This window comes from Lasiodiplodia theobromae (assembly GCF_012971845.1).
Source record: "Lasiodiplodia theobromae strain AM2As chromosome Unknown scaffold_31, whole genome shotgun sequence".
Taxonomy (NCBI): Eukaryota; Fungi; Ascomycota; class Dothideomycetes; order Botryosphaeriales; family Botryosphaeriaceae; genus Lasiodiplodia; species Lasiodiplodia theobromae.
In genome coordinates, this window is record NW_023336510.1 from 497,057 (window position 1) to 519,029 (window position 21,973).

General features: G+C 54.6%; 5 protein-coding genes across 5 annotated transcripts; 1 reads left to right on the forward strand and 4 right to left on the reverse strand.

Annotated features, from left to right (window-relative positions):
* Nucleotides 1-1,361: 1,361 nt before the first annotated feature.
* Nucleotides 1,362-2,705, reverse strand: LTHEOB_9422 (uncharacterized protein; the record flags this gene model as incomplete). Its single annotated transcript, XM_035519009.1, has 6 exons — nucleotides 1,362-2,016; nucleotides 2,072-2,126; nucleotides 2,186-2,322; nucleotides 2,382-2,553; nucleotides 2,610-2,649; nucleotides 2,703-2,705. 6 exons carry the CDS (start codon nucleotides 2,703-2,705, stop codon nucleotides 1,362-1,364), a joined length of 1,062 nt encoding a protein of 353 aa, XP_035369027.1.
* Nucleotides 2,706-5,547: 2,842 nt separating this feature from the next.
* Nucleotides 5,548-7,674, reverse strand: LTHEOB_9423 (AAA family ATPAse; the record flags this gene model as incomplete). Its single annotated transcript, XM_035519010.1, has 1 exon — nucleotides 5,548-7,674. One exon carries the CDS (start codon nucleotides 7,672-7,674, stop codon nucleotides 5,548-5,550), a length of 2,127 nt encoding a protein of 708 aa, XP_035369028.1.
* Nucleotides 7,675-8,716: 1,042 nt separating this feature from the next.
* LTHEOB_9424 (uncharacterized protein) lies at nucleotides 8,717-9,565 on the reverse strand (the record flags this gene model as incomplete). The annotated part of the gene is made up of 2 exons (XM_035519011.1): nucleotides 8,717-9,372; nucleotides 9,427-9,565. 2 exons carry the CDS (start codon nucleotides 9,563-9,565, stop codon nucleotides 8,717-8,719), a joined length of 795 nt encoding a protein of 264 aa, XP_035369029.1.
* A 992-nt stretch (nucleotides 9,566-10,557) lies between these two features.
* LTHEOB_9425 (uncharacterized protein) lies at nucleotides 10,558-11,068 on the forward strand (the record flags this gene model as incomplete). Its single annotated transcript, XM_035519012.1, has 4 exons — nucleotides 10,558-10,601; nucleotides 10,663-10,864; nucleotides 10,915-10,962; nucleotides 11,015-11,068. The coding sequence occupies 4 exons, from the start codon at nucleotides 10,558-10,560 to the stop codon at nucleotides 11,066-11,068; spliced, it is 348 nt and encodes a 115-aa protein (XP_035369030.1).
* A 3,387-nt stretch (nucleotides 11,069-14,455) lies between these two features.
* On the reverse strand, nucleotides 14,456-21,268 carry LTHEOB_9426 (Alpha- -glucan synthase protein; the record flags this gene model as incomplete). Its single annotated transcript, XM_035519013.1, has 13 exons — nucleotides 14,456-15,399; nucleotides 15,455-15,776; nucleotides 15,832-18,601; nucleotides 18,662-18,809; nucleotides 18,873-19,138; nucleotides 19,199-19,642; nucleotides 19,709-20,064; nucleotides 20,137-20,231; nucleotides 20,295-20,434; nucleotides 20,495-20,529; nucleotides 20,582-20,810; nucleotides 20,869-21,044; nucleotides 21,149-21,268. The coding sequence occupies 13 exons, from the start codon at nucleotides 21,266-21,268 to the stop codon at nucleotides 14,456-14,458; spliced, it is 6,045 nt and encodes a 2,014-aa protein (XP_035369031.1).
* Between the last annotated feature and the right edge of the window lie 705 nt (nucleotides 21,269-21,973).

The following is a 21,973-nucleotide window of genomic DNA, read 5'->3' on the forward strand; positions in this document are numbered from 1 at the left end:
CCACCTCCGCGGCCCCTACGTACTTCAAAGAAACCAAGATAGGTCGGAAATCATACATCGATGGCGGTGTAAAATCCAACAACCCGTCGCCAATAGCTATCACCTCACTGTTCAAACACCACGACCGTCTGCCGTCGTTTCTGGTCAGTATCGGGACTGGAAAGCCGGTTGGAGCGACTGGAGAAGCAACGCAGCATCCTATACAACACTCGCCCCGGTCAGACTATCACGATGAGGGTGAATCGTTAGGCGACGATGCCTCTACCGACAGCGATGACGACGGCGACAACGACGACGAAGAACAACAGAGCCCCGGGAAACTGCGAAAGTTCTGGAAGGGATTCCGATCCGCAGTTCGACTGCATTCAGTCAGAAGGGTTTTCAAGAGAAACAAGAGACTGTTTCACACATTCTTACAAGAGCTGACAGAAACCCAAGGCCAGCACTTCACAGCGAAAGACAGAATGAAACAGGAAAGGCGAAACAGCAAACATAGGAAGGAGAACTACATTCGGCTCAACGTAAGCTCCAAGGTCGGTAGAGTGAGGCTTGACGAATGGAGTGACAAAAATAGGGATCTGATGGTGCAAGAGGTAGAGGATTTCACCGAAAGGAGGCGAGAAAACATTCGTAGATGTGCCGAACATCTCGTCGATGTTCGACAAAGACGGATGAAGAACTGTTATCGTTGGGAGAGATGGGCATACGCGAAATTGTTTCGTTGTAACCAAGAGAAATGCTCAGATACTCTTAGCAGCACAAGTGAGATGGTCAATCATCTCAAAAAGAAACATAGGATGACTCCACCAGACGGTGTTGATGCATCCAGGAACTGGGCATTTGTGAATGCCACCTTAGTCTCCCTGGAGATACCCGGTGGACCATGGTAGTCATATTCCTCACTCCCTTTCATTACATATTTGTGTGTAGCTTAGAATTCGGTCTGGGTAATGTTATGCTTAACATAATTTAAAAAAATCATTTTGAAGTCAGAATTATACTATTAGAACACCGTCGCATCTATCTCCAACGCAACGCCGCATATTAGCTGATGCGGCGGGATCCACTGCGCAGTTCTCCGTAACTGCTCTACGGTCAGATAGCCGAACAAGGGTGCCTGCCTCGCCACCATGCTTGCTGACAAAAGTGCATAGGGCGGCAGCGGTGTAGAACCTCCGTGGAACCACCTGAATTAGTAGATTCGCCATCAGATTAGCACATCAATTTAGGGGGTTGTGTTCATGTAAAATATTCGGGAATTTCAACCCAAACACTCTTATGGTTGCTTTCCATATTAACTATTCTAAAAGTAAAATTTCAAATACTCCTACTATCTCGAGTCCCCTATCTGCTAACGAGCCTCAGAGTGTATCAGCGATCACCGTGGTTCTTGTCATCCCCCGGGTTTGTTCCCCTAGCCTCTTCCAGCCATTCCGCATCTTATTATCCTCGAGGCTTCCCTCAGCCCTGCCCCAGTATTGCGCCGCCTGGTTTTCCTGCGTCTGGCTGGCCTCCTCGGAACTTGTTGTGAAAGCCTTCGTGACATTAATGCGCAGGCCGTCGTTTTTCGCATCCACAAGTTCATGAACGCTCCCGCCGCTGCTGCCGTGTTCGAGGTCCCGAACGCTCGCCTCATCCTTGTTGCTCCAGCTCTCGTTGGACCTCAACTCAACCTCATCACCCCGCTGCGTGTGCCGCGGCTTGCTTGTGCCAGTACGCGATGCGCTGCCGCCGCTTTTACTGCCTTGAGCCAGCAGCCGTCTGCGGCTGAACAGCGGCTTGATGGCGGGAGCGTTCACGACGAACATGGATACGAAGGTCTCGCGGATGGCCCACGCGCCAGACGTTCCGATCCTACGAATATCGCCGACGGACATGATGCAGCGGATAATGGCGGCGGTGACGATGAATAGAGATGAGAACAGGAGAATCGCTACCATGATCTTGCGCTTGATCGGGATCTGCGCTTTCCACAAGATTGGGGCGGGGATGAAGATCATGAGCCCAAGGTCAGTGCTGCGGCGACGTAGTAGTTAGTAGGTGGTGGAGAATTGCAGCCGGAGAGACTTACGAGACATTGAGAATGAGTAAGAGGTAGTATCTCACGTAGATTAAGGTGCATTGATCTACACGTATGAGTTAGTATGTAGTGCGTTGTAGTTGACTTTTGCTTTCTCCATCGTACCTCCCGCGTAAGGCTTGATCTGCCAGTTCCTGTGGATCGGACGGCAGTTAAGTAGGATCTGTAAAATCATAGCAAGGAAAGAAGCGCCAACACCGATAGCAAGCCACCGGACTAGTCTTTGCTCCTTTAGACCCTTCCTTTTGATGACAATTTGATTAGCCTTATCCAACCACGACAGTCTTCAGAGTTAACTCACGTTAAGCGGTTGTAGAAGAATAACACTGAGCCCTTCAGACACCATATCAGGCATATATAGCTTATCCATGCCGAGAAGAGGGCTTTAGAGCCTATTCCCAACGAATAGACTTGGGCATCTGTGAGAGCATTCGCTTCCTCTTCAGTAAGGCCGATGAAGGTTCCATAAGCGTCTATTGCTCAAACGTTAGTATGAAGCTTAAATCCTTGTATACTGATATAAACTTACTCAGCAGATGAATGGTTGTCGCCTCTGAAGTCCAAAACAACTATGTAAGAGTTATTAAGTGTCTTCTACTTGGAAGTCTGGATAATAACTGACCATGGCGAGTCCTGATAGCAGGTCATCCCAGTACAAGTTCCGCCAACCAACGACGCGAACACGGGCGTACAGTCGCAAGAATGACACACATACCCCAATGGGATACATAATCCATTGCTCTACAAGGATAGGCGGAAGGGGGGCCATGGCCGATGCTAAAGAAGAGTCTGAATCGGGATTCCCTCTGAGGTGGAGGTACGTGTTTTTCTTGGTCTCCACTACTTCGATCGGGTAGGATTTATATTTGGCCCTGCATTTGAGATCAGGAGTTCCTGGTACAGGAGGTGTGCTCCTGAGGTAGTAATTTGAGTCGGCCTTATGCGCCGGTAACACGGCTCGCGCTAGCCTTGCTGCCGTACCTGGCTATGGGTGATCCTGCAGCGCCATGGCACTAAGTTCCGGATGCTGGAAGTGACTCCTCTGGGATTTTCTAGAGTGCTTCCAGATATGCATAAACGAAGCTAATCGATTATAAATTTATGCCTAAGGCCAGAGTTCTAGGTATCTATCGTGCCTTTGCCTAGTTTTGTTATCTGAAACTTTGTGTCCAAAAACACTTTACATGGTGGCGTTGTTGACATAAGGGACCCGTTGCTTGTACAAAGGATTATACGGCATTAGACTCGTGCACGCTTATCTATGGCCCGGCGCGGGATTATAAGCTACTTAGTGGCGCTCGACGGGCGCACATTAAGCTTTGTTAAGCAGTAGAAAAGTTTCCGAAGCTAAACGAGAAGAATGAAAATCGGCGTAGAAATTCTCCGTAACTCAGCATCAAACATGCACGGAATCGGCTTCAATGCCCCCGTAAATCCAGCGACTAAGTGTTAGGGTGAGTGAGTAGAATGATTTTGCTATAGTCTACGGCACACCTCCAAATCTGGACATCTTTATTAGATACCTCAAGTACCAAAGTTCGTATGCGTGCTTTCATTGTCGGGCGCCGGCGCCACGGCACTATTTTCACAAGCATCAATGTTTGGGCTTCTAGCTGTACCGCAATATGCCGCGCCGTGGCTGCGGAAAGAAGTCCCTTAGGAGATAACCGACGTGACCAAGCGCAAGTGGTCTGAGAGGGAGATCCTGTATGAAATAATTGCACGGAATCGTCCGCAACTAGCTCACGCGCTAAAGCCCTGCACGGGCTAGGGTTTTGTAGGATCTTGGGGCCCCACAACGGCTGGAATCTGGCAGAAGCCACGGATCTGCGCTACTAGAAATTGACGTAACGTGCCGTGCTGTAGTCCGCTGAACAGTGCGTTCCCTTGCCGGCTTTAACGACCTGAGGTCTTCGCAAGGGCTAACCAGCGTGCGTTCGAAGTAATTTTGCTATTGGATTGAATTAAATGCGGGTAACTTGCCATGTTGCGCCCAGCCTAAAGTGTAATAGCACTGACTTAGCTATAACCGTCAAGTTCTTGAGAGTCTAAGACCGACAATTCTTCTCGTACCCCTATTCTTAAGTGGCTGAGTCTTTACTGCAGATCTACCGAGCATGAAATCCCTTTCGCGCGCCATTTCCCCTTTGACGGTCTTCCAGGCTTGCTCCGGGCCGCCCGCCGCTCCCGCCAGTCGCCACCCTTACCCTCTAAATCCTCTTTCACCTGGGAAATAAGCCTGCGTACGCACTATTTCCTCTAGTTGAGGCGGTCCTACGCATGGACCTCCTGCAAATCTGCATTGGGTTGACCGGGGCATGCGGGAGAGCGCTCGATCATCGTCGCTACCGTCTAGAATGCTGGTTTTCCAGTAACTTATCGCTCTTTGGACCATCCCTCTGCTGCCACTTTGACACTGCCACTTCCGTCTCCCGCTTTCGGTTTCGTTTTCCCTCGGAGTTTCGGAGGCTGTGTTACGATGCTCTTAACTGCTCCGGGTTTGCTAGTCTGAAGCGTACGCTAAAAGTCATTCCTCCTATTGTTCTAATCCTACCGGCTCTGCTTTTCCGTGTACCTAACCCAGCCACATCTCTAATGCTACCGGCTCTGTTTTTCCGTGTACCTGTCTCAGCCACATCCAACTTTTGCTACTTATTTTTACCCTCGGTTTCCTTTCTATCCTTTTCTGCATCACTATCTGCATCTCCTTCTTTGATTTCTCCCCCTTGTAGCTTCCCTTGAACATTCGTAGATCCCCCGCCATCCTGCCCGCGTACATTCATAGTAGCTTGCTGGCTGCTTGGTATATCGGCTTGCTGATCAGCAGCATCTGCTGCAAGGGTAAGCTCCGATTTCGTCATTGTCGTTATAGGTAAGGATGACTGCGCATCTATTTCGAACTTAGAAACGAAGGTAGAGAGCTTGTGGGAGGGGAGCGCTTCTTGTGGATCTGTAAAATCCGCTCTACAAGGCAGTGAGGCCAGCGGGTTGTAAATTGGGAAAAAGGGAGTAGTCTAATCGGTTTCGTTGTTGTAAATGGCTGGCTTTACCTACTGCCAGAACCATCGGCATTTCCAAAAGAGCTAGTTGCTTTTACTAAATATATATGCGATAGATAGGGTCAGCACGATGTGCTCCAGAATGAAGAGCCAGTTTCGATTCCGATGTAGTCAACGGTGAAGCTAGCGATTCACAAATCAGGAAGGAGGGAGCGGCCCAATGTGTTTTGTTGTTGTTGAGCTCTATTTTATTCTACACCAATCCACTCTTAAAATACTTTGTCGTAGAAGAAGCCGTACTGAATTTGTAGGCATTCACATATATGTAATACTCCGCTTTGTGATGTAAACTTTAATTCGGTATGGTATCTAAGCTGTAGATGAACTAAGCTCTAGTTCTTCTAAAAAGAGACTCGTGCCGTGAGCCACGCTCTCCGCCACCATCTAAGGCAATCCTTCGTTTTCAGTCTACGAGCTGCGCTCAATATTCCTCAAAGTAGACTCAAACTCATCCCAGACATTGAGCACAATCTCCAGGTGCTCAAGCCCCAACTTCCCATCCCCACTCTTCGCCAGCGTAAGCGCCGTGTTCACCGCATTCGAAATCTCACGCCCATTCATCTCCGCCCGATGCGTCTGCTCGATGCACTTCTCAACATCCAAATCCTTATCACCCGCCGCCACGCGCTCCAGCTGCTGCCGCCAGATCTGCTTCCTGCGCTCCGCATCAGGCGCGTGGTACTGCAGCGCGAGGTGCAGCCTCGACCTGATGGCCGGATCGAAGATGCTCACGCGGTTCGACGTCAGGAACAGGATGCCCTGGAAGTACTCGAGCTGCTTGAGGAAAATCGCCACGAGGTTGTTGTGCTCGAACTGGTCGGGCCCGCTGCTGCGCGCCTCGAGGAACACGTCCGCCTCGTCGATCAGCACGATGGCGTGCCAGATGGACGCGTACGTCAGCAAGCACTGCAGCTCGGCCGCGATGCGGCTGCCGTAGCTGCCCAGCTCGCCCGTCGACACCTTCAGCAACGGCCGCCGCGTGTGCTCGGCGACGAGCTCGGCGGTCAGCGTCTTGCCGCTGCCGGGGGTGCCGTGCAGCAGCGCGATGAGGCCCTTGCCCTTGAGGCTGGCCTCGTTGCGCGCGTTGTCCGGGAAGCGGTGCGCGGTGACGAGGGCCTGGATGAGGTGGCGCTGGGCCGCGGGGATGATGAGGTTGTCCATGGCGCGCGGGATCCACTCGACGGCGGCGAGGCAGTCGATGAAGAGCTTGCACCATTCCTTTGTCTCGAGAGAGAAGCCGAAGACGTATGGCGGGCAGAGGAGCGGGTCGGCGGATGCGTTGAAGAAGGCGGAGGGCTTGGAGCTGGGCTTGCCGCGGGCGCAGGCGCCGTCTTCGCAGTCGGAATCGTCGTCGTAGACGTCTTGAGCCTGCTTGGTGGCTTCTTCGATGAAGGTTTTTGGGTCGACGACGACGCGGTGGGAGGCGGAGCGGGGCAGCCAGATGCCGTCGAAGGACGCGCACTCGTTGTAGTAGTCGTACGGGGGCTTCTTCAGGTAGAGGAAGAGCCCTTCGTAGTCCCAGGTCGTGACGCCGCGGATGGCGAGGTACCTGTTGCCTCGTTCGATGAGCTTCTCTTTGATTTCTTCCTGTTCATCCATGAACTTGAGGGGAAACAGGGGGAGGTGGTCGATCGAGGTGGTTCCGGTGCCGACGAAAACTTCGCCCTGCCAGATCCTGATGCTGACGGTAGAGGTGCCGGCCCTCGTGCCGTCGCAGTTGGTGAACTCGCAAGTGACTTCGAAGAACCTTCCATTACGCATTTCATGTCCGTATGCAGCCTTCCGGCAACGATACAGACGAGGATGGCCGCATTCCGAGGCGAACAGGATGTCGCCAGGCTTGAAGATGGCCCACAGAAGATTGAATGTGATCAGCCCCGATTCGGTCAATTGACGAAGGGCCGGGCCGTCTTCGCCCATTTCCGTGTCGAGGAAGCTCAGCAAAAGGTCCACGTGCCCGGAGATGGCGTCAGCGTCAGTGTTGCCGGACTCGACCGCCTTTGCGGCATACTGAGTGAGCTCATCTCTGTGGTGGTGCAGCAGGGCATAAGGCTTCTCGTAGGTGACTGCATCGGCTTCGCCAAACTTCAAAGACTCGGAAGGGTAGTAGGTGACGACGTCCTTGAGCGCGGCGCGGATGTGGGGCGAGTTGATCTCGACCGTCGTCTTTTCGAGTTTCCTGTTGGCGTCGAAGGTTTGCTTGGTGACCAGAGCGTGGTCGAAGAATTTCTTGTCGTTCTGCGGCTTGAAGTACTTGTCCTTCTCGATGATTTCGAGCTCCCCGCTCTCCTTGTCCGGCCGTTCGACGAGGGCCTTGATCGAGAGCTTGGAGCCTGGAATATCCGCTGCTTCTTCTGAGGAGTCCTCGCCGTCGGCGCTTGAATCGTCGGGCGTATCCTGATTGTCGGTGGTCTTCGCGAGTAGTTTGTAAAGGAGAGGAATGAACTCGTTCATGGTCGTGGGTTCTGCGTCAATACCGTCGTTTCCCTTCGGAGCGGCGGCCTGCGCCGCGTTGTTGACCTCGGACGATGGCATTTTGATGGTTGTCAATGAAGAAAGAAAGTATGGGTGAGGTTCTGCTACGTCGTCGCTGCCTAAAAAACGTATGTCATGTGAACTCGCGGTCTGTGCACGAGCGTTTTCGCGAAAAGTCGTGGCCGTCAGGTGGAGAAGGACAGCAAGAGGGGGAGGTTGATGAAATTGGCTTTGCAGGCTGATGCCGATGCCCAGATGGCTCTTTCGTGAGACGGCGAAAGGGCTTTAAATAGGGACTGGATTATCCTCAGCCGCACCCTGACCGGTATGCTTACTAGCAAGGATTAACTGGTTTTGGCAAGGCAACAGCAGGCTGAAGTGGAACGTAAGAAGCGTCGGTTGCCGCGGTGCGGCGAATGGCTCTCAATCAGGAAATAAGCGCTTTATCGGCGTCGTTATTGCAACACCGCAAAAGCGACACACCGCTGCGGTGTTGAGGGGTTGTGAAACACAGGTTGTGTTTTATGCGATATGATTGGCTGGAGTTACTTCTGCTGCCTACGCTAAAGTTTGAGCTTATGGGGGCCATAACGACATCTTATTGGTGCTTGGTCTATCTGTTCCAGCTACTATTAACAATTATACTCAAGCCAAGATCGCAGCCTTACGCCACTTTTAAGATGCGATTGGTGGCTGTGCAAGTTCTGGAATCGATTGCAAGAGATTTCGATCTGTTGCAATTTCTGGTAGTCGCAGGGAGCTGGACTTAAACCTGTGGCGATGATTATTATTGTTCATCATTCTATTCGCTAGACTGATTATCAACTGCTGTAGAAAATGATTTTATTGATGAATATCTTGTTTGTCGTCTTGTAGTCGGCTGTAATTTTTTTTGTCTCTCCCATTGAGCATTTTATTTCGAGGAATTTCGCCCGTTCATTTCATCTCAAAATGCTGCGTAATAGAGTTCACAAATTCTTCAAAATGAGAGACGAGATGCGCATAATCAATCTTGCATTTTCTGATAGCTAATTACATGACGATGTGGTATCTTCATCGTAAAGGCTCACTCCGGAGCATCCATCTCAATTCAAATCCCCATTTAAACGAAGTTGCCCTGGCCGTTGCAGCGGGACATGGGCGGGTTGTTACCGGGCTTGGAGCACATGGAGACGGCGCCCTCGACCCACTTGATGCCGTTGTATTGGCCGTCGTTGTGGGAGTCGGCGTACCAGGTGCCGACCTGGGTGGTGGAGCCGATGCAGCCCTTGAACTGGCGGCCGGAGCGGCGGGTGACGATGGGCTTGGTGATCATGACACCGCAGTTGCCATCCTTGACGGTGCCCTTGGTGATGACCGAGGTCTGGGTGGCCCAGCTGCGGCTGTAGTTGATGCCGAGGGAGCCGCCGAGGCGGTCCTTGATGAACTTGAGGTCGACACCCGCGCTGCCGCCAACCGTGTTGGTGACGGTGTAGCCGGAAGACACGCTGACGTCCATGTCGCCGACGGCGCAGACGACGGGGGACATCTGCACGTCCCAGTCGACGAAGGTCTCGGTCTTGTCGGTGACGAGCGAGAAGGTCTGGTCGCACGAGGCCTGGCGGGACTTGAGCGCGTGCTCCTCGTCGGAAACGTCCTCGAGGTCGGGAATGTCCGAGGCGTTGACGGTGATCCAGGACGGGTCAAGCTTGGGGGCACCGATGGAGATACCCTGCGCCTTCAGCTGGGCGAGGTAGGTGGTCTCCTTCATGACGTGGGCTGGGAAAGAGTTAGTAACTTGAACTCAAGAGATGGACATGAGGGAAAGCTCACAAACGCCATCGATGGGGACGATCAGATCATCCGCCTGGAGATCATAGCCAGGAGTGTACTCGACAGGCTTGGTGTCGAGAGGAGTCGCACTAACGAGAGTGGAGAGAAGGAGAGTGGGGAAAACCAGGCGGTACATCATGATTGCTGTTCAGTAAAGAATGGACGAGGTGGTCTGTGGAGATACAGTCAATTGCAGGGAAAGCATGCAACATTTATAGTCGGCTCACCCATCATCAAGTCTCATGTTCTTGGTGTTCGTCGTGCTGATTCAGTGAATCCGACTAGTCGCGAGCCAAGCGAGGCGCTCGTGTCCACGAGTCTTAGGCCTCCAGACCTCTTCCCTACAGCGTGGCTCGTCGGAACATGAGGGTGCCTGATGAAGATGGGATCAGCAGGGACATCCAGAACACTGGTAAACAAGTGTCGCGCCTTAATTTGCTTTTCTTTAGAACACAACCACACATGCAGTCCCGCGCAAACTCTATACATCACCATGCATTGAGGCTCAAAGATGCTTAAAACCTAACGTCCCGTAACCTTAAACCCCTCCAGAGGCTTAACACCTCGAGAACACCGTCAATGCAAACGGGTTGTGACAAGGAACATGCGGTGAATTGTAGGGGTTAGCGCCGGCGCAATTCGCTTAACGCCCCCTTTACTTTGTCATGGCCGGGATCACCCTACGTCATTGGCGAGTCGTGTCAGCACCGCACTGACTCTCAGTCATCTGGGGACGAAGACCAAGTCTCGCCAACAAGTGCTCAATACTTCTCACGACTCGAATATCGTGCTGAATAACCTATCAGTGGAGAAGGCCCCCCACAACGCACGCCCCTAAGGGCGGCCACTCTCATCATAGATACGAGTCGAACGTCGACTATAGACAAGAGAAGGAAGGTACCATAGTGGCTCGGCTCAATATCCATCGAACTACGGGTAGAAGCACGAGTCGGACAAGCGGGCCACGAAACCGAGCGAGATAAACGTCCACCGGAGTGTACAGTTGATGAGCTATCTTTCTGTGTCTGGACTCCTACTTAAGTCCTCATAACCGTCCCTCTTCCACCGATCAACCAGCTCTAGTCATTCACTACGATCAACCCACCTCCAAGGCCTCCCGAAAAATCCAAAATGCAGTACTCTGTCGTTGCCCTTCTCCTCCTGGCCGCTGGAACGTGAGTTGTTCCCGTTTCCCCACTTCCACTGCAGCATCTAAACATAGACTTTGATATTCAGGGCCTATGCCGACCTCCACAAGGCCGCTGCCTGCGTTTCGAACAGGAGGTCTTCGCCTGTTGGCGGTACTGGCTGGAGTGTCAGCTACAACTGGCAGACCAGCTACGAGGTCCTCCCTGATGCCACCAAGTGCGCCTGCGACTACTACAAGCAGCGCAACACTGGCAGCAACCAATGGGATACCTGCCCTGACTGCACTTTCGTAAGTTTTAGACCTGCTGACTGCCATCTTCTCTACTAACTTATTTACAGGACGGTCTTACCTGCAATTCGGCCGCTAAACACATTGGTGGCGATGAGGTAAGGCAGCTAACTCTATTGCAACCCGATCCTCATACTAACTTTACGATAGATGACCTACTACTGCGAGAAGAAGTGCGGTGCTGCCGGCGCTGAGGCCGACTAAATTTGAGATGAGAGGAAGTGGAGGCCGGGGTGGAATGATGCATCAGACGCAGTTGACTGCGCTTGCGAAGACGAAATACGAGAAGCCTTAGTTGATAGTCATAAATGAATGTTTACTGTTTGAAAGCGAACGCTACTATTGTTTCAGTGAATTTGCCCATCGCCCATCACTCCTTTGAAGATCCTATGACTGGAGCACATGATGTGTCGTCGGGACTTTTGATGCCGCGTGCGGCTCTTCGCGCCAACCAATCGCGTCACGTCCAAATCCACGTGCCCATTTTTTAAAAACACTCTCGGGCCGCACCCTGTGATCCGTGATGTGCAAATCGTCCGACCCGCTTGCCAGTTGTCACACAACGGACGGCACGATTGTCTGGCGGTCCCTCGGGCGGGTCGCGGCGAGATCTCTCAGCGCACGCACCCCAGGAACCGGTAAGGATCGGCCCCCGGTGAGCCCCATACGGAGGCAACAACTTCCGTCACCTTCGGCAGGGACTTATAGTATCTCCATACTATTTCCCCATGCAGTGGTGTTTTGCCGTTTTACCGCTGCCCTACGCCCAGACCCCGAGGCTCGCCTTGTCATCTGTGGCGTGAAAAAGCGTGAAACTGGAGGCGCTTCGCCCGGGCCATCTGGTGGCGCTTAGGCGTGTGGGGTAATTAAGGTAGGGCGGACAGGGCTCCCCGGGGGGCGGCGGATGTGCGAAGCCTCATCAAGCCTCAATTGTGGGTGATCGGCGGTGGTAACTCGGAAATTGCCGCGAGGCGAGATAACGGGTAGGGCGATTCATGGTTGCTAATCTGATCTGGTCTAGGCCGGGGGGCTTGCAATACTGTGCTTGGTATTCGGAGGTCGGTGAGTGAATTGCGCATCCAATCCAATGGCGAGAATTGCGAGGAATACACAATACGACCCTTGCCACCGCTCGCATCTTGAGACATTCAGCCAGCTCGTCTTCGTTCCTGATCTACCTCGCATTCTTCGAGAAGTTCGGGCTATCTGCAGCCGATGCAGCGTGCTACTTACTAGTCGCTCCCGCTGTATGTGATGAGTGGGGACCGCAATCGTATCGCCGGCAAAATCGGCCTTGTCATGGAAACCCGATCTATAATTATAACTATTTCTCCGTCGTTTTGTAGAACATCTTTGAATTGATAAGAATCTTCTGATACTCTAGTAGACGGTCCTTCTCAGCCCCTTTATGCCCAATGAAAGCCTCGCGCGACCATTACCAGGCCATCTGTGCACTAAACAAAATTCATGTCATTTGGTCAATGCATCGTGAGCTTGTATTCGAGTGGTGCTATTAGACCCTGAGCTATTGTATGGGGTAATTGCTATTGTATCCCGTCGCTCGGACTTCCGAAGCGGACTTATGATCTCCCCGAGCTGTGTCTATCCAAAAAAGGACACAACGCTCTGACTTCTTCGTGTTCCAAGAACATGCCAAGCTTTTCTCGCGGCAAATGAAAATGGCAATTTGAAATCTGTGCTTCGAACATGCATCCAAGTGTGATGAAAAGTCGCTTATGAATCAGGTACGCACGCCACACTCACCCAATGTCTGGCCGCGTGACGCTGGCTCGAAGAGTCCTACAAGCTCTGATCACCCTGCGCAATCTGTCAATCTCACCGATAGCGAATTGTTCTAGATTTTGAATCCGAGGGATATTGGCGGTAAAGGCGCTGAAGATACACAGCAGTTCCACTACAATTGATGGGTTTGACCCTGGACAGGACTCAACACTTCTCACTCCGTATTTCTGGGAACAAGTACAAAAAGCCAGGCTCCCAATGACCCGGCCCTGAGCTCCAGCGTTCTGATGTATGCTGGAGTTCAACCTCAGTTATCCATACATTGACCAAGTGAATTGCAGAGCAATACAAAGCTATTTTTCATGCACGGTAGCTTTCGTCGATCCCACTACGTGAACCTGATCCCGTCGAAAGGCTCCATTCATATGTCGAGAGGTCTATAGTTTGCGTTTATTACTTCATGTCTCAGCAGTACACCCAAGACCAGCCCGGGAAACTAAGTCAATGGGTGGACAATGTAAAGATTCCTGCTCAATGCTCATATAAATGTGTCCGAGGTAGATATGGGCTAAATCTATCACGTGCATCATAGCCTTGAGTAATTTTAAAGCCATGGCCTTCACCCGTAACTGAACAGCAGCGAAGATACATCAATCTGTGCGCTGTTGTACTTCCTCCACAATCACGAAGAATACACGCGATTTACAAGAATTGTAGGTCAAATTCTTACAGAATAAGTTGAGATGCGGGGAAGTGTTGATCATGAAGCGTTTCCAATTTTACAGTTGAACGTCTTATATTACTCGCGATGAATTCATGACATCTCCACCCGGTAAAATTTAACACATTGTCTCGATGCGCTGTTCAAGTCTTCTTCTACCACAGCACTCCACCATCGGTAAGCACAAGCCGTCACTTTGACGTGACCGCTTTTTCATAGATCCATGCTCAATAATTCCCCTGTCGACGTCTGTAGGAGGCAATGCTACGCGAAATAATTCAACATTTTTGTCGAGGCACGGACAGTCCCACGGCCAGCAACTAGACGGCTGACCGCTCCGTTGCGGCGAAAATCGCGCACTCGAAGCTTCTATAGACAAATTCCACTTACCGGCTCTGTAAATGTTCACGAGAGTTTGTTCAATCATTGCAATCATCTATGCGGCCTTTTCAAGCCCATGGCCTCGAGCAGCTAAATAGATTCCTCCAATGCTGTCTCAAGCTACGATGGTAATGCGCTAGCAGGTGCTGCCCCAGCAGCTATCTTGCCGTGTGATTTGAGAAAACCTCGCTTCACTGATAGCTCAAAGCAACACTAGATACTATAGAGCTATGTCGAAATGATTGATAGTGGGATTTTTCATAGAACAAATCCCATGGTTTAATATGTTTTTATCAGTCCTTCATGAGATATATTTCTTTATGTCATCACGGAAAGTGAATTATCTAACCACGCTACGATAAAACTCAACAATTCGGTTCATTCTAGTTCTCTTTTGCTCTCAAGCGGCCTACGTTAACCGGCGTGGCGTAGTAGGCAAAGGCAAAGCTTTTACATATATCATTTGTTGCTACAAGCTTTAGTTGACAAACTATTCTAATGATGGCGAGCTGAGCGGTCATAATTCGACTAGTAGAAAGTATGCCCTTAGAGCAACCATGATCCGTAGCGCTTGACTGTCGACTTAGATTTTGCAAGGTCAACGTGGCTATCAAGATCAAACCTTCACCCCACACGTTCTTATATTCGGTTCTACAAAGCGAGTAAACATTGGATAAGATGTTCGATGTACGAAGAAATAATCAATAGGGTATTCGGTCTAAGCTACAAAAAACCGCTCTCTCCATCTAAGGCTTAAACAACTGCTCCCGTCTAAAAAAGCACAAATACCCATTAAAAGCCACCACCTGCAGCCCCAGCCAAACCCAAAACCACACATTCCACCCCGCCGCGCCCCACCCCTCCAACGGCAGATTCGGAAACACCACGCCAGGCCCCACATTATTCGGCGCCCACGCCCTCGCCGCCGCCGTGCAAACCGCGCCCACCCCCTGCGCCGTCGCGAGCACCCACACGACGTGCACCCGCGTCAGCGTCCCCAACAGCACCATCCCAAACCCGATCCCCTGCACCGAATCCAGCACCCCGAGCCACAGCCACAACCCCCGACTAACCAGCGCCCCCGCCGCCGCCGAGGGCCCACCAGGCACCCACGGGAGGTAGTGCCCCGCCTGCGACACAGCCCACAGCATCTGCGCCCACCGCGGCGCGCCGAGGCCGATGGCGAAGATGGGCAGCAGCCACGGGTGCGCGCGCGACAGCCGGAAGCAGACGCCGCGCAGCAGCGCCGCCCACACCACGCCGAAGAACAGCACGACGAGCACGCCGACCGCCCACGTCGGCGCGGCGGCGCGCGACGCCCACAGGAAGCGCCAGCTGCGGCCGTACGTGCCCGACAGGCAGAAGTCGCGCACCGCGACGCTGGACAGGAACCAGAGTACTGCTCTCCGATTCAGCAGGCCGCGGTGGAAGGCTGGGATGACGGGAGGCTTGGAGCGGTAGCAGTCGGGCAGGCGGAGGAAGAGGAGGGCGGCGGTGGAGCACAGGGCGAGTGCGGCGAGCAGGGTTGCGGGGGCGGCCCAGTGGGGGTTTATGAGCGCTGGCTGCGGCACGCCGCGGGAGAGGGCGACGTCGATGCGCGAGGCGCCGAGGGAGAGGAGCGCGAAGTAGAGCTGCTGCAGGCCCTGGACGGCGGTCGCGCGGGAGACGAGGGTCCAGGTTGGCACGCCGCCTATATCTCCGAGTTAGCAGACGTGGTTGCTCGCTGGGGTCGTGCTGCGGCTTACCTTCAGTGCCGAAGTTGAGCGCGAAGAAGGTGGCGCCGCCTGCGGAGCCGAAGGCGTAGGCGCCGATGGCGACGGCTTGGATGCGCGAGGCGGCGGGTGAGGCGCCCATGAGCAGCGCGACGGTTAGGAGGAAGAAGGAGAGGCCGAAGAGGAGGAAGGGGAGGGATATGACGTAGACGGATTTGGCGGTACGGAAGAGGTGCCACCAGCAGATGGAGCCGATGAGGACGATGAAGGAGTTGGTGTAGATGCTGGCTGCTGTGTCGACTGTGCGGCCTGTTAGGAGGGTTACCTGGTATGCGTTTACGGAGAGGATTTGGCCCTGCTGGAGTTAGCGCGTTGATGTATGCGTGGGATCTTGAAGGGGCCGGGCTTACCAGGGCGATCAAGAGGCTGTAGAGCGGCCAGCTGCCAAGTCGGTACAGGAGTATGTTTCGGCTGGCTGCTGGGGACGGGTGGTGTTCAGACGGGTCATCGGGAACGGCTGAGTATTGGGGTCCGCCGAACCATGCCCTCCACAATCCAGACATCCCCGAGACTAGAGTAGGCAATTGTGGCAACCTGTCACACTTGCCGCGGTACTGACGTGCAAACCACTTCTTCTCAGCTCTGTAAATGAAATCCGCGATGCAAGTGTGCCGCTGTGTGGAGTGCACTGTCTGAGTTTGCAGGACTCGCGCAAATTCAGCGTAGCATTCACCATCGGCATCGGTGAAGACGGGTGCACAGTCTTGCAGCACGAAGCTCTCCTGGCACGCGATGATGCTGTCCAGACTCAACAGCTGAGAAGGGCGCTCCTCCAGCAAGCCCGTGTGCACCGTGTTCAGGGTACTATCCGCCTCTTTCTGCAAAACGCTGTAGCCCTTCTCCGGCGACAACAACAGCGCATCCTCGCCATCCAGACTGCACGTACTCGCCGCCGCCGTCGTCGACCCGCTCGGAAACCTCGTCTCCGTCTCATCATCCCTCGCACCACCTCTCTTGATCGCTCGTGCAGCCGCCTTCCGGCTCATCTCAACCGCCCTGCCCTGCAGAACATCCAAGTCCTGCACCCACCGCGCAACCGGAAACCGGCGGCGGCACGCCTCGTCCCGCATTCGCTCCCGGGTCTCCTCAGACGACGCCAGCGCCATTTCAACCGTCCGTTCGAGCTGGGTGATCAGATGGCGGCTCGCCATGCTCTCGGCATTGTACCACCAGCCAGGCATCTGTCCGAGGCCGCCGATGCGAGGCCCGATGCCCAGTGCGCCCCTGCGGCCGAACTCGATGGTGACGAGGCCGAACGGCTCGTCTCGCGAAGGGATGAGGACGAATTCGCCGGCGCCGAAAAGGAAGGGCGGCGGGGTGATGAACTCGCCTTTGGCAAACACCCGACCGGGAAAGCGGTGTGCCAGCGTGGCCAGCTTGGCGGCGGCGAGCTTGCCGTGCAGGTCGATGATCGGCCCTATGCAAATGAGCTGGGTACGCGGAAACCGGTCTAAGATGGATGGAAAGACGTCGGCGATCAGGTCGATGCCCTTTTGTTTGGACCAGCGGCCGACGAAGATGAAGAGGTCGGCGTCGGCATCGGGGTTGAGACCGGCCCACTGCTGTGCCTGAAGCCGCTGCGAGGACCTGTCTGCCTCGTGTACTACTGCGCCAGATACTGCCGCCTCGCCATGATGATCGGACGGATCCGGGTTGCTCAGCGATCCCACGCCCGGCAGGCTCCAGAAGACCGGATAGCGCGAATACGCCCGCGGGCCGTACTTGTCCGACACGCCCACGACGCCGAATCCCTTTTGGTGAATCCGGATGTAGCTCACGGCTGCATGCAGCGGATTGAAGAGCTCGCCGTACTGCACGTACTTCCGTATCGTCTGCTTGTCTAGGTTAAACAGCGCCGATATCTCGGCGAACTCCTCGTCGGCCCGCAGCGGCCACGCGCCCTGGAACTCGGCGTTGTGCAGGGACAAGGCGACGGGAATCGTTTCGGGTAGCAAGTGCAGCGGCGCCAGCGCGCCGTGGAAGTCATTGATGTGGTACAGGTCGACCTGGAACCGGCGCAGCGCCTCGGCGATGCAGGCGTTCCACGCGGCGTAGAAGACGGCGCTGTCGAGGTCGTCCATGCGCGCCGGGTACGGCTTGCCCTTGGTCTGCTGCCGGAATATCGGGGCGTCGACGAGGACGAAGGTGATGTTGCGCAGCACGTGGTAGTAGACGGCCACGCGGTGCTGGCGGCCGCACATGGTGATGGCCATGGGTGGCGCGGCCTCGTGGGGAGCGAAAGGGTACTCGATGTCGCCGAGGCACGGCACGACCCAGATGAGGTCCTGGTGGGGGAGAACCTTGCCCGAGAGGCTCGCCATGACGCCGAGGCCGCCGATCTTGACGGCGATGTTCCAGTCTGCGATTTCGTATTCCAGCGTGGCCATGAGCACGCGGCGGCGGGAGAGCAGGGTGAGGGATTCGAGCGGGATGATGTCCTTTTCGTGCGGGCTGTTCCGCATACTGAGCGCGGAGAGGAGCTTCCGCGTCTTCCTCCTGCCGCCCTGCAAGCCGACATGCTCGATGAGGTAAAACGACTTCCTATACACCCACACAGCCAGGACGCCCGCTGCGGGCGGCACCAGCGCGAGCAGGAAGAACAGCAGGCGCTGCGTGCTCCCCGAGCCGACGGGCCGCATCGCGTACGTCAAGTTCCCATCATGGACGACGATCTGCCAGCCGACATGCGGCATGCGCGGACCGTCGGAGAGATTGAAGACGTTGTGGGACAGCATCTGCGGCGGCAGCAGGTCCAACACACCATCCCTATCGACGTCGCCGAGCTGCATGCTCTTGTCGGGCAGGCCGTCCGGATTCATGCCCCACACGTTGATTATCGCCTGCATCGGCCACTCGGCCGAGACGTTGAAGCGCCACACGCCTTCCTTGTCGTCGTCCAGCATCATGGCGTTGGGCAATCCGGCGTCGAAGCCGAACTCGTTGAAGTGGCCCTCGACGAAGGCGTGTGGCCACCGTCGCGCCGGCTGGGATTCAGCGAGGTCGCCGTGCTGCACGTGGTGGCTGCTCGACGCCATGCGGCTCCAGTACTCGACGATGACGTGCTCGCCGCGCCATGCCTGCTCTAGTGTCCCGGTCCAGGGCTGGTCCTCCAAGGTGATGCTATTGGACGTGTTGTACGCCAGCCACTCGCTCCAGCTCGATCCCCAGTTACGGCTGTACCGGAAGCGCTCCGCCCCGGGCGCCTGCAGCTGTAAGTGCAGGCGTCCTGTTCCGTCGTCTCTGCGGAGCAGGCCGCGGGTGTAGTCCGCGGTGCCCGGAAAGACGAGCGGGTTGTCGTCGCGGCCGATGCGGAACATGAAGCGGTCGACTGCGTTGGTGAAGCTACCACCGTCTAGGGCGCTGGCGTTCCTCACGGCGAAGACGTGAGTACCGTGCCCGACGTTCTCGAGCACGGCAGCAAATATCCAAGTCCCAGGAGGGGCCGCAACGACGGCCGTCTGGTCCTCATCTGGCGCCGCTGAGCTGCAAGTGATGCTCGCCTCGTTGATCCGGGCCGCAGTCCCGTCTGCCGTCGTGGACTCAATCTCCAGACTGCGTGCAACCGAGCTGCAGTCCATTGGCTGGGAGAAGTGTAGCTGTATGGGCACCGTCTGCTGCTGGCCCGGCGGCACGGTTGCAAGAATCCTCTCGTCGTGGCTGGGCGAGACCTTCGTGATGGCCGGGCGCGGCGGCGCGAAGGCGTCTGCGGGGACGAACGCTTTGAAGCCCCACTCGCCCAGCGTAATGTTGGACAGACATCCACTGCGAGATGCGGAGCTTTCCAGCGTGTACTCGTCGTACGGGTGGAACAGGTTCTTGACGCGGGAGCCCGGTCCGAACGGGGCGAGCAGCGCGGCCGTCTCGTTGCCGCAGTCGAACAGGAACTCCGTCGGCGCATGCTCGTTGCTGAAGACGAGCCAGACGCCCTGGTTGCCCATTGAATGGCCACTGAAGTCCTGGACGCCCTCGGCCACGCTCCGGTGCACGCTGAAGACGCCCCTGGGCGTATCCACGTCGCTCACTGGAAGATGGAAGTCGTGCGTTTGATTCGACAGCGTCTTCAGCATATATCCGTCGTTCAGCACCGGGTACCGCTCGCGCAGCTCGTACATGCGCTTGAGCACGTTGCGGACCGGGTGCGCCGCGTCCTTGTGGTCCAAACTGACCGCATCGTCGCGGCAACCCCTGCGCGCCCTGTCGACGGGCAGGTCCGCGTATATGTCGTACGTCAGCTGGTAGCAGCCGTGCAGCTGCCACGCGCGCGACGAGCTCATCGGCCCGCGGCCGTACACGTAGTTCTCGGCGAAGCTGTCGAGGATGTACATGTCCTGCTCCTCGCCCCACGTCAGCGCGGGCACCCCCGGCAGCATCAGCGTCGTGATGAAGTTGCCCAGCAGCTGCCGCTGCGTGCCGTTTGCGAGTGCCGGCCACCGGAAGACGTCCTGGTTGGTCGTGCCGAAGCCGTGCCGCGGGTCGAAGACGCCCGTGTTGACGTTGACCATGTCGGTTTGCACCAGGAGGTCCTCCCAGAGGCTGACGAAGTCGACCGAGCCCTTCGGGTAGTCGCCGTCGAGACCGAGGAACTGGGCCAGGGAGAAGTAGATGTCGTATGAGAAGCTGGACCCGTCGATCGACGTGTGTTCGCCGTCGCGGACAAAGTGTTGCGGGTCGCTGGTGTTCGAGGCCGCGATCGCTTCGGTGGTGTTGTGCCAGTACTGCTCGGGCTCCTTTCCGCGGCCCGTGGTGAGAGCTACCAGGGGCTTTTTGCCGACCAGCTCTCCCACGATCAGGAAGTTTTCCTTTCCGTACCGACGTGCGCAACGTCTTTGGAAGCTGGAAAAGTCGGCCAGGCCGTCTGCAGTCATCTGCAATGCCTTGTCGAGACGGAAACCGTCGATGTCCAGCATGGCGATCTGCATGCAGGAAAAGTGATTGATCTTCGCCCGGACATCACTGCGCCAGTCACGCAAGCGATCTTGCACCGACCCGTATTTGGAGAGCTGCTGCACGTACGGCGCTTCCTCCGCCGTCATCTCCATTTCTCCGTACTGCGGCAGATAAGTATGAGGTTAAAAATCAATTTGTTATGCGGAATCTTACTAGGTCAAATTCGCTGTCGCGGCAAGAATCAGGGATCCCCAAGTCTGTTGCATTCACGGGACGGCCGGTCTTGTCCCAGAAACGCGGGTACTCGCAAGACTGGTCAACCTCTGAACCAGGCTGGAAATCCAAATATCGCCGGTCCGACTTCCAGAAATAGTTGTGCTCATTCCAGCTGAAAGGTGTAGATTCGTTTTCGTGGCCTTTGAAGCCCATAAGGTCTCCCATGCTACCCGTACATATACGTCAGTACCTTTGCCATGAAGGTGCTGGATGCTGAAACCTACGTAGCGAGAGTATTTTCCAACAGGATGTACATGTCGCGCTTGTGGATCTCTGTGATGAGATCCCTCCATTCCGCAATATCGCCGTGGTGATGGTCGAGCAACGTCAAATCGAGGGGACCGTAACTGTCTGCGCTCCAAGGCTCGTTGATGAATGGACTGCCAACAAGATAGATTATCTACTAGCTGCGTTAGTATCTGCATAAGTGGTGCAGAGAGCAATCCGACTTTCCTTCATTCCCATGCCTTGGATGTAGTCCAAATTATCTTTCAATCCACGAACGTCGCCACCAAATCGAAATTGGTTACTGATCCAGTTGTGCTCAAAGACTGTTCCATTCACGTCGTTGTTTGCCGGGTTTCCGTCCGCGTATCTGTCCAAGGGGACTGTGTACAATGGCATCCTCCAATTTTTCGGCGAAGGATGGTAAGTATGAGAATCCCATTCTCCCCAGTAGTCCAGTGGATCGGTCGCAGTCTCATTCTGATTCAAATTGAATAAAGCCTGGGCGGCGTCGTATTTAAGGCCGTTGATACCATATACATAAAGAGAGAACAAAACGAATAGAGAACGCAGTTTCTTCAGAAGGTCCAACATATTTCTAATCCATGAAGTAAAGTCGCATCAACAGTTTCCAAGCGTAGGGATTGAGCTCCTTTAAATGCACGACTTGGACTCTACGTGAATTCGCCGTAAGTAAAGGTTTAAGGTTTCTATTCGGGAATTAAAGTTGCGCTGAGATAAAGAAATCTTTAAAACTCGTATTACGATCAGAGCCGCGAGTTTAAACTGTTTGACATGACTAAATATAGCTAAGATCAGTAGAGTACATGAATCTGTTATTTCGGCCAACGCTGCTCGTCAAAGCCTCCGAGTCGGACCCCGAGCCTCCGAACCCCTTTTCTTCTGCTGGCTACAGGAGATATCATGACCGCAACGCAGCATGATCCAAATGAATATTTACGCTGCCAGATGACCGATCACTAGCAAACAGCAAACGGAGTAGTTGAAAATAAAGGGACGAGGCGAATAGCATGGGATACTCTGTCAACATACGAGGAATAAGCAACATGAGTACGAAAGGCTACCGTCCACATGGAAATTCGC